Source organism: Toxotes jaculatrix, chromosome 24 (genome assembly GCF_017976425.1).
Source record: "Toxotes jaculatrix isolate fToxJac2 chromosome 24, fToxJac2.pri, whole genome shotgun sequence".
Classification (NCBI taxonomy): domain Eukaryota; kingdom Metazoa; phylum Chordata; class Actinopteri; family Toxotidae; genus Toxotes; species Toxotes jaculatrix.
This window is the reverse complement of record NC_054417.1, coordinates 2,337,964-2,353,832: the sequence shown is the minus strand read 5'-3', so window position 1 is coordinate 2,353,832 and position 15,869 is coordinate 2,337,964. Positions and strand designations below refer to the sequence as shown.

At 42.3% G+C, this 15,869-nt stretch overlaps 1 protein-coding gene across 2 annotated transcripts in view; it reads left to right on the top strand.

Annotated features, from left to right (window-relative positions):
• Positions 1–12,452, top strand: part of LOC121177846 (protein FAM184A-like) — a 29,948-nt gene extending 17,496 nt beyond the window's left edge. The window contains exons 13-24 of one of the 2 annotated variants that reach the window (XM_041032223.1): positions 109–230; positions 506–656; positions 3,712–3,826; positions 4,287–4,384; positions 5,363–5,516; positions 5,725–5,852; positions 5,983–6,167; positions 7,133–7,279; positions 7,389–7,506; positions 8,124–8,228; positions 9,129–9,478; positions 11,832–12,452. In XM_041032223.1, coding sequence (XP_040888157.1) covers positions 109–230; positions 506–656; positions 3,712–3,826; positions 4,287–4,384; positions 5,363–5,516; positions 5,725–5,852; positions 5,983–6,167; positions 7,133–7,279; positions 7,389–7,506; positions 8,124–8,228; positions 9,129–9,478; positions 11,832–11,946 — 1,788 coding nt within the window. In that variant the 3' untranslated portion in view covers positions 11,947–12,452. Of the gene's footprint in view, positions 1–108; positions 231–505; positions 657–3,711; positions 3,827–4,286; positions 4,385–5,362; positions 5,517–5,724; positions 5,853–5,982; positions 6,168–7,132; positions 7,280–7,388; positions 7,507–8,123; positions 8,236–9,128; positions 9,479–11,831 lie in introns of both variants that reach the window. The other variant, XM_041032224.1, reaches the window with a different exon arrangement.
• Positions 12,453–15,869: the final 3,417 nt, after the last annotated feature.

The window sequence follows — 15,869 nt, the reverse complement described above, 5'->3', positions numbered from 1 at the left end:
ATTTACACCCAAACTCTGTCAAACTCTTTATAATATAACCAGTATTTTATAATTATATTTGTAATATATAATATTTATAATGTCATTCTTTCACTCTTTGGAGTTTAGGAGGAGATCGAGACCCAGAAACAGCAGCATGAGGCCAGAGTGATGTCCATCAGAACAGAAGAGAAGCAGAAGATGGACAAGATGGCAGACGACTTGGACCAGAAATGGAGAGATGCACTGCGGTAAAAAAAAAAAAAAGACAAAAGAAAACTCTCATGTTTGGCTGTTTTCATTTGTTTTTCCTTCATTCATCGCCCCTTCTCCTTCACAATCACGCTGGAGAACCAAAGCTCTCATGGATATTAATAAGCAGGAATAGGAAATGAACATAGTCGGACGTGAGTTTGTAGAGGCATACAATATTTACAGACATCCTTTAGCGGGACAAAATGCAGCAGAGTGAGGATACTAACACAATTAAGAGTAATTCTGCCAAACCCTGCCTGCGTCTCTGCAGGGAAGAAGTGCGTTTGCTGAAGGAGGAGTTGACCGAGGAGTATGAAGCAGACAAACAGGCGGCGCTGACTCAGCTCTCCCAGCAGAAAGAACTGGAGATGATGGCGGCAAGAGAGAGCTGGCAGAGGAAGGTGGAGGACCTGCTGGAGCAGGTAAAACAAACGGCTAACACAAACGCACATTTACAGTTGGATGTATCGTGGTTTTGGACAGAAATCTCCAAATGTCTCCCTAATGAATCAAACCCCTATTCTGAGGAGAAATACAACTCCTGCACCTGCTTTGTAATTCATGTAGCACAAACACAGGATTTAACTTGCCTTCCTGTGCTATTTTTGTCCATTGTTACTCTGCTTTTCGCCAGCAGCAATGAAGAATATAAAAAATCAGTTTGTTTTTTAATTAGTTTTTTCGCCATATCTCTCCCTCCTGTGATACTCATACATCCACGTTAAAGAAGAAGGAGAGTGTTATTTATCAGTTCTGTATCTGGTCTATGAAATGTCAGAATATAGTGACCCTCCACAGTTTTACAGAAAAACAGCAAATCCTCATAAATCAGAGGCTGGAATGAGGAAATGTTTGGTATTTTTGATTTAACATTCAAACTACAGTTGCCCTAAAATAGTTAATAATTAATTTTCCGTCAATTAGCAGTCTCAAGACTGCTCAGGGAAGAAGAGCTGTATTGGTATATATATATATATATATATATATATAAGTCTAATACTTAGACTTGAACAATAATTTCATAGCAGCTTCTTCAGTGAGCGTTTTCCAAATCTGCATTGTCACAACAAATTAGTTTTGGGAACGGTGTGAGTGTGAGTCACATTTCAAACCGATCATGCAGAGTGGCTGAAAATAAACATCAAACAGTGTCACAGAGCAGATACCAAGGGAGCTTATACTCTGTGTGCATGTGTGTGTCTGTGTGTTTGACTCTGATTGGCATTGTGAGGTGTCTACTATGTTATTGGAGCAAGGAATTATGGGCCATAATAATAATAATAATAATATTCATGCGTACAGATTCACAGCACAGTGTAGATGAGACTTTCGGGGAAAAGACAGCAGCCATTTTTCTGGCTTAGGCCAAAGACAGAAGGACACAGGTATCACTGAGGTTGTCTGCACTGTGCTGACCCACATGCAGCTCCACTGAAACACCAGCACTTCTGATGCAACTCCTGGAACGAGCTGCAGGGAGAGATTCGCACTCCCTTCAGACGCCGCACGTCACTTCGCGTTTTAAGGGTCAGTTGATACTGTTAACACATGATCCATGATTGAAACTAGCAGCTGTCAGAGAAACAACAGGAAGCCTCAGATGGGTGAGCTGAGTTTGATCGGGGGGGATGAATCTCCCTGTTTCCTCATCTGCTGCTGTTTCACTTGCAGGTTCTGTTTGCAGGTCACGCAGACTCCACACTCCACACTTGCCTGTTGCCTTGATAAATTCAAGTTAATGTAAATTTCCACAGCAATAATTTCATCATTAAAGCAACAGAGTCTTGTCGCACCCAGCACTCTGAGTTTCTATTTTAACAGAAATATTTTCATTTACAGATTAATTCCATTGGCTTCTGCAGGGTTTTTTTTGTTTTTTCAACAGTTTACAAAAGTGATCTTACAGACGGAGCTGCTAACAGCGATTTAAAAAAACCCATCAGAGCAGATGTGATTTTAATTAACCGGTGAGTGAAAACAGTGTTAGAAAGAGAAACTCGGAGCAGCAGAGTAAGTGTGCACTCCTAAATGAATCCACATTTTTCAACTGGTTCCTTGAACAATCCGAAATTCGAGCGTGTGGCATCATTAGGGCTCCTGCGTCTGTCAGTACCTGGGTCAAACCATAAATCAGCCGTGTGCACTTGATGCACGTGGTGAAGCAATTACATGTGCTGCTTAAGTGGAAATGAAATTTATTTACAGGATATGAACGTCCCCAACTGAATGAAGTGTCAGGGTTGTTTTGTGTGTGTGGGGGTGGATGTGCCATCGTTATCTATAATGACTTCTTTTTCATTAAGATATTCTCATTACAAGGTCCTAGCCCCAGGCTGCTGTGTGTGTGTGTGTGTGTGTAGGAAACTGTGTTTAATTAAAGCGCTGAGGGTTAGACGTGTGCACTACAGGTTGTTTAAGGAATTTCCGCCTCATTAATCTTGTATTTCTAGTTGTTTTTCTGTGAAAATGATTAATCATGACAGACAGTCAGTGGACACAGGGACGGAGGATAAACCGTACAGGTCATCTGCCTGACTTTTTAAATCCATATCCAATGTAGAACCTCACAAACTTCATCCCAGCCCCTGCTCCTCATCCTCTCATTTTAAATCCATCTCACCTTACAGCCGCTAATGGAGAACTTCTATAGTACTAAATCCTGCAGGGGATTTAACTGCTGGAGCTTGAGGAAGAGTGGCGTGTGGAGGACCAGAGCCGCCTCTCTGAGAGAGTTCTGCCATTCACAGCCACTTAGAACCCTAATAGTTCCAATATCTCCTCAAAACAAAACTGTTTTGTGCGCTGTAATGGGTCTTGCGCTAGTTGGCTTTATGTTATTTGGCTCTGTGTGCCGTCGCTCGTTGTCTGACAAGCTGTCGGCTCATTGAGACGAGCAGCGAAAATCTCCAGCTCCAGCACTCAGTGTCTGGCTTATATCCATATGTCGATATCTCCACCAGTGAGTAGTTGTCAAAAAAAAAATCTAGACTGCCTCTCTGAAGTCAAAACAATCTGTGGAAAAATGTTCTCATGTGAGGATTAGAGAATGAAAGACAGGCACAGGAGAAAATACAAAGAGAGAGCGATGATGTTTTTAACGTTGACCTAATTAAATGAGCGCAGGAAGTCGAGTGTGTTCTCTGAAGGTACACATTTCTCCAACAACTGAGGCCTTTTCCTCTACAGAAGAAATCTGGCTGCACACTCAGAGATAGAAAAGCACTTGAAGCTGTACCATGTTATCACTGCAGCCCACTGTGTGATTACTGTTTTTATGTTTGGGACACAGGGACACCAACCTGTCCACAGTTGCCTTTAATTATCGACCCATCGGTCCATTTCCTCACAGTTTGAAACAAGCGTGACACCTCAGTGACTGTTGTTTTGCCCTTCAGTGTGAACACCAGTAATTATTATCTCTCCTTTTCTGTGTCTTCCCTCTGTTTCTCTTGCATCTCTCTCTCTCTCTCTGTCCAGATCTCTCTATTGAAACAGTCCCTGGAGCTGCAGTTGTCTCAGTCGCAGTCAGCTCTCCAGCAGCTGCAGTCTCAGTTCAGCCAGGAGAGGGAGCTGCTGAGCCAACAGCTCAAAGGTAAGCAGGTCTGCCATGATGCCTGCGTGGACTTGTTACTGTTTGTAATACAAACTGAATGTTTCCTACTGCGGCTGCTGAACAGTGCAAGCCACAGGTGGCTTTCAGTGTCAAGCTGCCACGAGAAATGCAAACGTGTCTGTCGCCGAGGTTTGCAGTGATGCGTCAGTAAAACGAGCCACAGTCGTTCTCAGAGTCACAGCTCCAATATGTCAGCAAGGGAAAAATGTCAATTTAAGCAACGTGATGAAATTGTGTAAATAAATTAAAGTCCTGAAAACATCCTGACAGCTTTTCACACTCTGCTCAGCACTGTGCCTCGTGCTGCTGTGTGGCTGAACAGATCATCATGTCGTCTGTTTTTCTAAACAGAATGAAAACACTGTCTGGTTTTGATGCATCACGACGAACACGCTTATGTCTTTGTGTGTGTGTGTGTGTGGTGTGTGTGTGTTTGCAGAGATGCAGAGAGAGCATCAGAGGAGAGAGCATCGATTACAGGAGGCTCACTGCTGTGCTCTCAGCACCATGGAGGAGGCCAGACAGCACCAGATCAGGGTAAGGGACACACACACACACACACACACACTCAGACACACACAAACGAAGAATGCATGCGTGTAGGTGTACATTCTGAAGCTTGGGATTTAATGTTATCTGACGTTACTGGTTCTCACAAGGAAAAGGATTCAATTTATCAACAGTCCTCCTGAAAATTAGAAAAAGAAACGTGACAACAGAACTTTGAAAACGTGCAGGCCGGTCAGCCGACAGGTACAAAAACATCAAAAACAAAACTACCAACACAACACACAAGTCACAACAAACGGTCGAAGTAAAGTGCTTCAGTTGTTTTAATGTTGTTAGATGTCATTTAATGGCCCTTACTCCTGCTCCAGACTTAATTGGAGATAAAGGATTCATAAAGCAATCAAATCAGCTGGGAGAGTTCCAGCTTTGAGAAACATTTCATTAGGTTCATCTACTTTAATTTCACACATTTCCTTGTTAAATTATATTGAAAATGAGTCAGGATGGTAACAGCTTACTGTTGAGTTTATGGTTGAAGCTCCGCTGTAATTACACTGCAGGCACAAGCATTCAGTGATTTCTGCAGCCCTGCTCTTTAATGTTGTTTCAGCTCCTTCTCCCAGTGAGTGAAGTGAGTGAATTCCCACAAACAAAAAAACAACATAAATATCAATAAAACAAAAATAAATAAATAAATAAGCAAACAGATTAAATCAGCATTGACAGGTTTGTTTTGACTGTTTTCTCAGTTTAGTCACTTTTCCAATGGAAACATGACACGTGTTCAGAAACTGCTTTGAATTAGTATGGAATTGGGACACGGCTAAATATTGAATGTCAGAGGATCCTTGAAGGCATCACCAATGAGGTTTCACTGTTGACACTTCTCATGTCACATGTTAAGATATATTTTTGATGTATATTATATATCATCTCTGTCCTTTCATTTCTCCTCCCTCCCTCCCTCATCTCCTCTTTTATCTCCCCTTTGCCTCCCTCTGCCAGGCCCTGGAGGAGCGTCTGAAGCAGGAGCAGAGGGAGGAGGTTCATGCTCTGAAGGAGGCTCACAGGAGGACCTTAGATATCCTGAGACAGCAGTCAGACCAGGAGCTGCAGACACTGCGATTTGAACTGGAGGACGAGGGGAAGGCAAAGCTGGGTAAATGAAAATACACATAAAAACTTTGACTTCTTGGTTAAGTTTCCACCCACTGTGACAAACTCTCCAGCATCATAAAAAGCTCTCCCTTTGTTTGGAAAGGAATCTCAGAGAACAAAGAGGATATACAGGACATCATTAATGATCTACCCTCAGTGATGACACTTGATTTTTGTCAGACCATCATATTTGTGTGTCTGTCTGGCAGCCTCTCTCCGTGCAGAGCTGAACCACCTCCATGCTACAGCCATAGAGCATCTAAAGCAGATTCACCTTAAAGAAAACACTGCCGTCAAACGGGACCTAGAGAGCGCTATGGAGCACAGCCACCAGCAGGTAACTGTGACGGCGTCTGTTTCCTTCTTTGTTCTTGTGTCCGGCTGTGCATGTGTCAGTCAGCGTGTATCACCCTGCACCTGTAGCATCTTCAACAACAGCTGATTTGTGTTGCTGCGATTCTTTCCAGGAACAAGAGCTCCTGGTCCGCATCTCAGACCTGCAGGCAGAGGTGTGTTCCCGTAGCAACCGCATCACTGATCTGGACCACGAGATCCACTCTCTGAACGAGACCATCGACACTCTGACCAGAGAGCTGGAGCTGAAGGGCAAAGAGGTGCTGCGGGTCCGGAGTGAAGCAAACCATCAGATAAGGTACAGAGCCCCCCCTTCCACCGTTCTCTGAATTCTATCTGCAGACATGTTACATGTCACGTGTGAAACATTCCTGTTGATGTTATTATTATTATTATTATTATTGAGGGGGCAGAACTAAACTGTGACTCAACATGAACTGACCCAGTTTGCAGACAACTAATCCTGCACTCATGTCGTGTGGGAATAACCATCTGAAGAGCTTATGATTAAAAGCACAACTCTGCTCAGCTTCTAATCAACTCTATGAGTCTTAACATGCACACATTTTATTCAACCTCTACATTTCAGCAGAGACTGAAATATATTAATTTTTAGTCCCGGTTATGGGTCGAGCCTCACATCGCTATGATATCAGCAGGGGTATTTTCTCAAGCACAAGCTCCTCCAGAGCCACAGAAAACATTATGCAACTGCTTTCAGAGGCTGAGTATTACTCCTCATGACTAGCAACCTGACCTTGATGTGCAAAGGGCTTAAATGCTGTTTTTTTTTTTGATGCGTTGCCTGCTGCAAAATCACTGTGGCTAAATGCTAAAGCCAAATGCTCCGAATGCATAAATTCCATTGAAAAGAGTGGGAAAAGTCGCAGTCACTGTAACACAATAACATAAAGTGTGTGATTAAAGCATGGGGTGTTTTCACTTGCGGATTATTTACCCTGCCTGTGGTAGCTGTGGCACTTTTTAACTGCAAGCAAGGATTAATATTGTTTTCTTAAAGCTGCACATCTTGTTGTCTCCGTAATTTAGTCAGTGTCATGGTTCCCTACCAGGAAATTAACTGTATTTGTGAGCAATATCCATGATGAAATACTTGTGCAGTAAAATCCCCCCCAGTGGCACATAAGTGATTACTGTACAACACTTCTCAAAAAATCCACCCAGCGCACACAACCTGTGAGTTTCTGGTGTGTTTGAATGTTGCAGCAAGGTTTGTTGATGAGCTTTGTCTGTCTCCTGCAGGGCCCATGAACAAGACCTTACAAAGAGACACGAGAGGGAGCTAGGGGAGCTATCTGCCGTCCATCACAGAGAAACACAGATCATGCTAGCTGACTTCAACAAGGCCCAGGAGGTCCTCAAAGACAAGATTTCTGCTCTGCAAATACTGTACGTCACAGAAGCGTGTGATTGAGTCTCTGGTGTTTCTCTTCTCTGTCGGTGCTGGCGAAAATCATCGCTTTCTCCTTTGTAATGTGTGTCATGTCTGCGTGTCCAGGTTGGAGGGGACAGAGGAGAAGTTGAGGAACAGAGAGAGTCGACCCGAGGACCTGCATATTATAGCAGAGCTCAGAGAGATGGTCACCGAGAGAGAAGCTTTGGTCAAAAAGCTGGTGGTGAGTAGACTCAGCGGTTGCATGTGTAAGCTCAGTATTTTGCAAACACTAAAGTCAGGTTTTTTATTATTCAACTGCCGTCAGATTTTATCAACTGAAGCTGCTGAAGTGCAGACGTCATCAAAGATGGTTTCCCAAGAGAAAAGCTCACAACTCTGTAAGATTTTGGAAGAAGATAGAAAGTCTGCATAGAGTGAATAACGTGTCCTCTCTTTATTAGTGTTCGGATGAATGATAAAGGCAGCGAGATAAAAGCCCTGTAAAGATCTGGTGAACAGACCTTGGGTGAAGATGATTTTGTAGAACTCTTGAGTGCTTCGCTCCCAGAACAGGGAGCAAACACCAAACACTCCACTGAACTTCACACGGTGTGAAGTACCAGCCTCACACTTTACTGTCCACAGAACTGCCTCTTCAACATAATTTCACAAAGTGCTCACAGCCTCCTCTCGGAGTGCTCCTCCGAGAAGTCTGAGCTCGCTCTCATGTGTTTGCAGCGTAATGATCAGACGCACTGACAGCAGAGAAGTGGATTATGCTTATCAGGAGCAGTTCGATATGACGTGGGTGGATTTTGGGTGGAGTATCACTTTAACATGCCTTTTTTTTTTTGATAGGATGACAAGAAGTTTTACCAGTTGGAGCTGGTCAACAGAGAGACGGGCTTCAATAAGGTCTTCAATTCCAGTGCCAATGTCGGTGTCATCAACCCTCTTATCAAGGTGAGTAGTCTCACTTTCAGCGGTCCTCGTCAGAGAATGAGAGGCCCCACTCACAAAACCCTCAGACAGGAGAAGGACTACAACCCTGTGTGGCTGAGTGTTTTATTATGAATGTTCTGCCCATCACACATTCAGCTCACGATGCATTGTATTCGATCTTGTCGTGGTGTTTTGTTCTGATCCCTACCCTGAATTTAGTGCATTGTTCGAGCACCGTGAATCACCAAAGCACTGATTCACCCCATTGTTCCTGAGAACCTGCTGCGTGTGTGAGCATCAAACAGCTGACGTCTGTGTACAAAGCTGCTCATCAGCCTCCTTCTTATATGCACATAGTTGTCATACCTACTGTTGATCCCAGGGTTCATTCGTAAACAATAACGCTTGATTTCAGCATCATAACATCAGTCCTCCTCCTCCTCCTCCTCTTCATGCCTTTCTTGCTCACTGTGGGTTCTCTGTATTAGATAACATATGCGTCCTTGAATGCCTCACTTACACCACTAAGCTCCAGTGTGTAGGATTAGAAAGCGTCTGATTTTGGTGACTCTTGGTGATAGTTTTTAGAAAAACCTCTGTAGCAGGCAGCAGCGACAGATCCTGTCGGGGAGAGACGTCATTCTAGGCCCATTTCTACCTACACAGATTTTTGTTATTCGTGCTGACTGCAGTTATCAATGACTCCTTTATTCTCAAAGTTAGTTTCAAAGATGTTTTGTTTTTTTGCTATTTCTTATAGTTTCCATCGACCTAATGTCACTTCTAACTGTCTGTACTTACAAAGGCCACAGTTAAAGGTGGTGACAGCTGCTAATCTTCTTAGATAATTTTCTAAAAACTCAGCACATCCCTGTAATACAGACTCACCCTCCCCAACCCTGCCTTTATCTGTGTCTGTAGTCAAAAGCAGGCAGCCAATCAGATCACCTCTTCGCCAGCTTTCCTAGCCACTCAGCTCTCCGATTCGTCAGCCCTCCCATCATGAGTCATGAAGGAGAGGAAGAGGAGGGACAGGAGGTAGGATCAGGAGGGAGCTTTGCACCTCCTCTCCCCCCCCTCCAGCGGTCCCTCCCCCGACTTAGGAAAGCCCTGCCACAGTTCAGCTCTCTTCCTCCTTCTCCTTTTCCCCAGCATCCTCCTCCTACTTCTCCTCATCCTCCACATCATCCCATGCCAAGCCTTGCTCTTCCTCATGCTCCTCATCCTCAGGAACCCCTGGTGCAGCATCAGGGCCTACAAAGCTTTAGGAGGTGAGAACTAATGCGACTTACTTCCACTGCTGCCCTCAGTTCACTTTCACTTCACCTAATTCAGAGAGTGAATTACTTGATGTTTGCCGCCCCCACTGCCTGTATCTCTCACCTCACCCTTTAGTTTCCCTCCCCTCTACCCTCACCCCCTCCCAAAAACCTGAACAAGGGCTTTTTATTTTTAAGGTAGACATTTAAAACCTTTTTTACGATTAAATCAGATGTGCCTGTTAAACACTGTCATCGAATATACCAAAGCATCGTTCACCGTCTAAGCAGACGAGCAGCTGATATATCTGTTTATTTCTGTGAATCCCCTGTGCCTGAGTACAAACAATGGGGTTTGATTTCATGAAAATCTTAAGGACAATTTAGTGTCGTCCCTCTCATAATGTCAACAGGGTTGAACTGGAAATGAAACACACAGCTGGACAGAGGCGTGGATCTGTTCACCACGGTCTCAGTGAGGTGACTCAGAAATCCAGCTGCTCTGTTTGGATCCCACCCAGCGTTGAAATGTGAGATAAAACTAACTTCTATGTGCCTTGAGGGATTTAAAGGCCTTAATTTTGTTCATGGAATTTTAATTTGAGCCTCAGCCAGTGCTCAGTACCAAATTGATCTATTCATTTCACAGAACACTGCAGTCTCCCTCCATTAGTTCAGGGTCAGCAGAGAAAAATAATGAAGATATAATCCCTTTTTTGATCCATTATGCTTTAACATCTTATTTTCCCAGTTCCTACCATGGAGCTATCAGAGGCCGAATCTTCATTGAAATATACTGCACATGTTCACTGTCATCCCCCGTCTGCCTTCTGCTGCTTATAAAAAAGGATCCAACCCCAAAACCTTGCACTGACAAATCACTCTCAGTGGGACGTCAAACTCTGAGTGAAGCAAAGCAGAAAAAAAAAGAGTGATTTGAAAGCATTGCTGCAACATGCAAATGTGAAACTTGCTAGATAACACTGTAGTGCTTTTATTTTATCTCCCAGCAAAAAGCCAGTGGACACACAGTGTAAGAGGAGATGAAGGAGAGCTGCAAGCACTGATTAGAAAACACTGCTGGAGGCTGTAAACTGCAGATCAGCTGAACCAAAGACTTTGAATTTCAAATGTTATGTTGGAAAAAAAGGCTGATGTCAAGAACAGAAAACACCTTTCTTTGTGTTTAATGTTTGTTTGTTTTTACCAGTTCAGTTGTATTTTGAATTGAGAGGAAGAAACGTTTCCTTAAAGTTTTTCTTTTTTTGTTTGTTTCCAGCTCTGAAGCTGAGCTGCATCTTTCATCTAACAAATCACTGATGCTATTTTTTAAATGTGTCTGTATTAGTCTGGTCTTATCACAGTAGCATAACTACACAGGAGTTTAATGTCAGAGGGTAATGTCAGGCTTGTGATGGACAGTTGAACTGTAAAGATTATTTTAATGTTGCACATAAACTGCAACTGACAGTGAACACGCTGCTAACGTAGGCTACATCCTGCTTGTTCTGCAGGAGACTTTAACTTTTACTCTGACTGTGATGCTCAGCAATAGATTGATTTATCATTTTGCAGCCATTTTGTTTTGTGATGACTGTGTATGAGGGAAAAAGTCATTTTGGGCCTGTGGGACCTGCTGACTCTGCTGCGTCTTCAATCTTGGTTCCTGGGGCTTTGAATTCCTCTGCTGGAGTCTGTGAAGTTTGCATACTCTCCTCCAGTGTGAATGGTTGCCTGTGTGTGTGTGTGTGTGTGTGTGTGTGTGTGTGTGTGTCAGCCCTGAGTTGGACTGGTCTATAGACTGCTCTGTCCAGGGTGTACCCTGCTTCAGGCTCCACCCTGTGACTCTACAGGGGATAAGTGAGTTTCTAAAGTGACATCTAGTGGTGAGGTTGCAGATTGCAGCCAACTGAATACCCCTGCTCTCACCCCTCCCTTTCTAAGTGTGTCTTTGTTTCAGGTGATCATACACTAATGAAAACAGAATTATGAATATTATATTCCATTTCTGACAGTAGATCCTTAAATCAGATCCCACACACTGGTCCTCAGTGCTCAGATGTGGAGCTCCTCCTGTCCAAATCAAACGAATGTGATAAAAATGTACAGTTGTGTAAAATCTCCACTTGAGCAACATAAAAGATTCATGCATGGACTCATGGACTGTGGCCATCACCCCCGCCACCACCACTCACTGGATCTCCCTGAATACACTCTGGCACCGGTGCCTGTAGTCACAGCATGCCGGGGGATTTCACAGTTGTTTTCTGTTGTGATGGAGCCTAACAAGCTACGTTTGTCCTCTCGTGTTTGTGAATTTCCACTAACCTCCTCTTGATTTTAACATCTTTGATTTTTTTCTCAGCCTTCCTGAGGCCAGTGCGGCGACACCATCAGACCCGAGGGGGATGGAGGCAGGAAAAAGCAAAGAGTACGTTGCAAAAGAAGAGGAGCTGTACTCCCAGTACTTCTCTTTCTGACTGGCAAAAAAAAAAAAAATCCCAATTCTGTCAAAAAAAATGAAGTAATGGGACAGAGAGCTAAAGTTGGACAGCGATCAGACTGCAGGTTTCTGAAAGTCATTTGGCCGACATTCATTTCAAATGTGCATTTCTAATCACAGCATCTGCAGTACTGGGATTCCAGTGATTAAAACCTGAGGGCCTTCATACATGGTGAGCGCTGTGCACAATGTGGCTTGTTTGTTTGTGCATCACCATGAACGTGTGCATGGATAGTGAGGGGGGGGTTTAAAAATGTCAGTTTGCTGTAATTTGTGTCTTCAGTCTTTAGAGCATCTGTAATTCTGCAAAACATTTACGAGCTGCACCGAGCAACGTTAAGTGACTTTTAATTTGGATAAACTAAAGACCCAACAGTGTTATTGAAGAAACAGAATCAGATTTGGATAAACTGCTGGGTTGTGTTGCTTTGGTGAAATAAATCTTTTGTCCCGAGACCCGAGTTGTAATACAACTGAATTATTCTGAAAGCAGCAGTTTCCCTTAAGTCTACTGTGTCAGTAGCATGAAACCTTCATTTCCCTGGTGATGTCTGATCATCATGACCAATGTGTCACAAACTGCAGTGTTGTAGTGAGTATAAAGTGTGTTAAAAGAAAAAGTGGCATACTGTAGTTTAAGAGAATTTGCTTTTAGCTCCATTTAAGCTTAAAGTTTTTTTTTTTTTCTTTGTTCATCAACATGTGTCTTACAAGCTGTGATCTGACTGGAAGTGCTTTCAAAGTTCAGCCAGGACAAACTGATTTTTGCCTTGATAATCGCCTTTAGTGTTTTCATGCCGAGGGCTCATCTGCAGTATAAATATGTGTTTCACATTCAGACTTGTCTTTGAGGAAAAGGGACAGACCTAGCTGCTGATTCTGGTGGTTTTCTGGCCTCTACAGTAGGATAAATTACAGTATACAACAATGACAACACCAGCAAAAAAAAAAAAAAAAAAACGACTAACTTTAGCTTGCTGTCCCAGTGCTTTGACTGTGTACATACAGTAAATGTTTGAAAGTCATTTTCAAATCTCTGAGCTAGCCGAGGGGCGCTTGATTTACCATTCCAGACACCCGAGCGCTCTCAGGAGGGGAGACATCAAGATAAACTGAATCAAGCACCCCTCATATTTTTATTATTCTAGTATTTATAATCTAACAAGCTACTGTTTTTCTACGGTCTGTTTGTGATGCCGGTGGAGCAGGGACATACGGAGGAAGAGTTCTGTCGGCGACATGTAGACCTTAATTGACTCCTAGGAACTTTTTTAATGCCAAGGAGGGTTTAGTCAAACACTTAATTTCGTTACAGTCTAGGAGTTGATGTCGGCGACCGAACTCTTTTGCGACGTGTGGTCTCTGCCTGTGGGGCAGACCTTAGAGCATGTGAAAACAGAAACACTATCATAATGCTGCTGTCACTCACTTGAATCCACATGTCTCCGGTTTTCGGTGTACCGTCTGTTTTTTAACTTGACTCTAAAGTTTACATCGTCCTTGTGTAGAGTAGTTTTCATGACCTGAAGGTCCGTGAAGTCCATTCAGTAACCTGTACAGTTTCCAAACTGCATGGTCATCATCAGCCTGAAAGACGCTCTGTTACTTCTTCAAACGTGGGTAGAGAGACATGAGGTTTGAGAGTTTACTTCCTCTCACATTGACGCCACCGGGGTTCAACTCATTAACACATCAACGTACCCACTGATGCTCGTCTTCCATAACAGAATTCTTTCTGTTTACCTAAAGATAAAGAAAAATAAGCGTGTATGTGCAGATCTTAGTCTGTGGAAACTTTTATCAATCTTCTCATTTGACTTACTAAGATTAAAATCCAGCATTTTTCCTAAAATGAACCAAACAGTTTGGTTAAAGTTCCTGAAACCAGATTGAGACGCGACCGCTCGCAGATACGTCTGCATTTGTGTCACATGAGAAATAACTAAAACAGGCAGGATCACAGCACTGACATAAAACCAACTAAACCAACTATTTTCATCTCCAGTTTTATCAAAGTATAAAAAAATCCTTTTAACATAACATCCTAATGTCCAAGTATCCCTTACAACATGATGCAGCATCATGACACTGAAGCTATAGTGAATGCTGAATGTCATCCACACTCACACAGTATATTAAATGGTGTATTTGTAAATATTGAGTGGTAACGTGAGGAACCCCGGCAGAGTAAAAGGACCAATAAAAAACAGACGATGCTTTCCTCTCGGGGATCTCCCTCCCTCCCTTTCACACTGTGAAGATTATATTTAATCAAACGTGAAATTTTGACATTTGAGTTCAGACACCTGCACCAGACAACGCAGAACTCTTCTTTCTTCTGACTTTTTAAAATTAACATTACATTTTATCACAGTCGCATTTGAATTTACTGCCACTGCTGTTATTTCCCTGCTGATGATTTCACATGCTTGTCTTTTAAAAAACTAAGAAGCACATTCTGGGTGACTACCCTCTGTAAGGGCGAGAGTTAAAGGACCATTCCAATATTTTTGCAAATCTAAATCCACTGTCAACTTACTGTTGAGTTCTACAGTTGTGAATGTGTTTTTTTTTTACCTTTCCAGGCAGCCATTGGTGTCTATTTATTTTACTAGAGTATTAAAATTCAAGTTGGCTTAAAATAGGTGATCAGCCATTGTCGATAACGTCTGTTTTCCTGTCGTCAGAACTATATTTAACTCAAATTTCCCACTCGAAGCAGACGTGATGTTCACTGTGTTGGACTGCCAAATTTAAGTGACTAAAGTCTCACCACAAGGTCTGTTGAGTAGCTGTTCTGGAGATTTCTGTCATATCACATGAGCTTCATCAGCAAAGGGAGTTTTTGCAGTTGTCAAGGAATTATAAATGTTAGATTTTCCTTTTCTTTCTGAGCACTTTAAGGACTTCTTGTCCATGTTGGTTTAAAAGCGGAGCTTCAAAGTCTTGACCTCGGTGACAGCAGTTCACGTACTTTGTTGTTTGATTTTAACCATTTGTTTGTCCTGTATCAGATTAACTTTGCAAAATGACTGGGCATTCACAAGAATATCAACTCTTGTTTCTCAACAGATGAAAGAGGAAAACTCTGGAGTGTTATTTATTTTTATTCAGCTGACCATCCAACCACAGAAACTGCAACGTATTAATCATTTACTGTCTGTTTAGTTGATTTTTTCTTTTTTATTGGATGAAATACTGACCAGGGCTCAGTTCATTTCACTTTCAACTCACTTTTTCCAAAGTACCAGAAAGAGAAGATTGTTCCATCTGTACATTTGAAGACCTAAAAGTAAATGTACTGCAATTTGCATTATGAACTGAGTTGAACGTGACTGGATCTCACCCTTGTAACTTATCATTTAATGATGTCTGTCTTGCCATTTTTGAAGTAAAAGTATATAACAATTATAACAATAATAATATTTATTTATATTTGTATAATTTCTGTTGTATGTTATGGAACAGTAAAATTATGATTGTGAGATAAAGCCTGCTGTTGCACTCCTTTAGTGTGTGTGTGTGTGTGTGTGTGTGTGTGTATGTGTGTGTGTGAGAGAGAGAGAGAGAGGGCAACATGAGCCTCTGGTATTTTCTGTTTGTTTGTTTGTTCAGATACAAACAGAGGCATGGAGTTTGATTCTGTGGCTTTAATGAGCAGTTCCTGCTCAGGTAGTTATTCCTGGCGTGATTCTAGCCACCGGTAGAAATAAGTGATATATGAATTGAACATAAAAGTATTAATTTTCATTTTAATTTTTCATTTAAATTTTTTATGGTTCAAAAAGTAACCATCCTAATATTTCCTCCATTTATCTTTATTGGAAAACTCAGGCACAAAAATCCAAAGATGTACTCCCAATATTCTACCCAATCAGGACCTTGCCTTGCGTAGTTGCT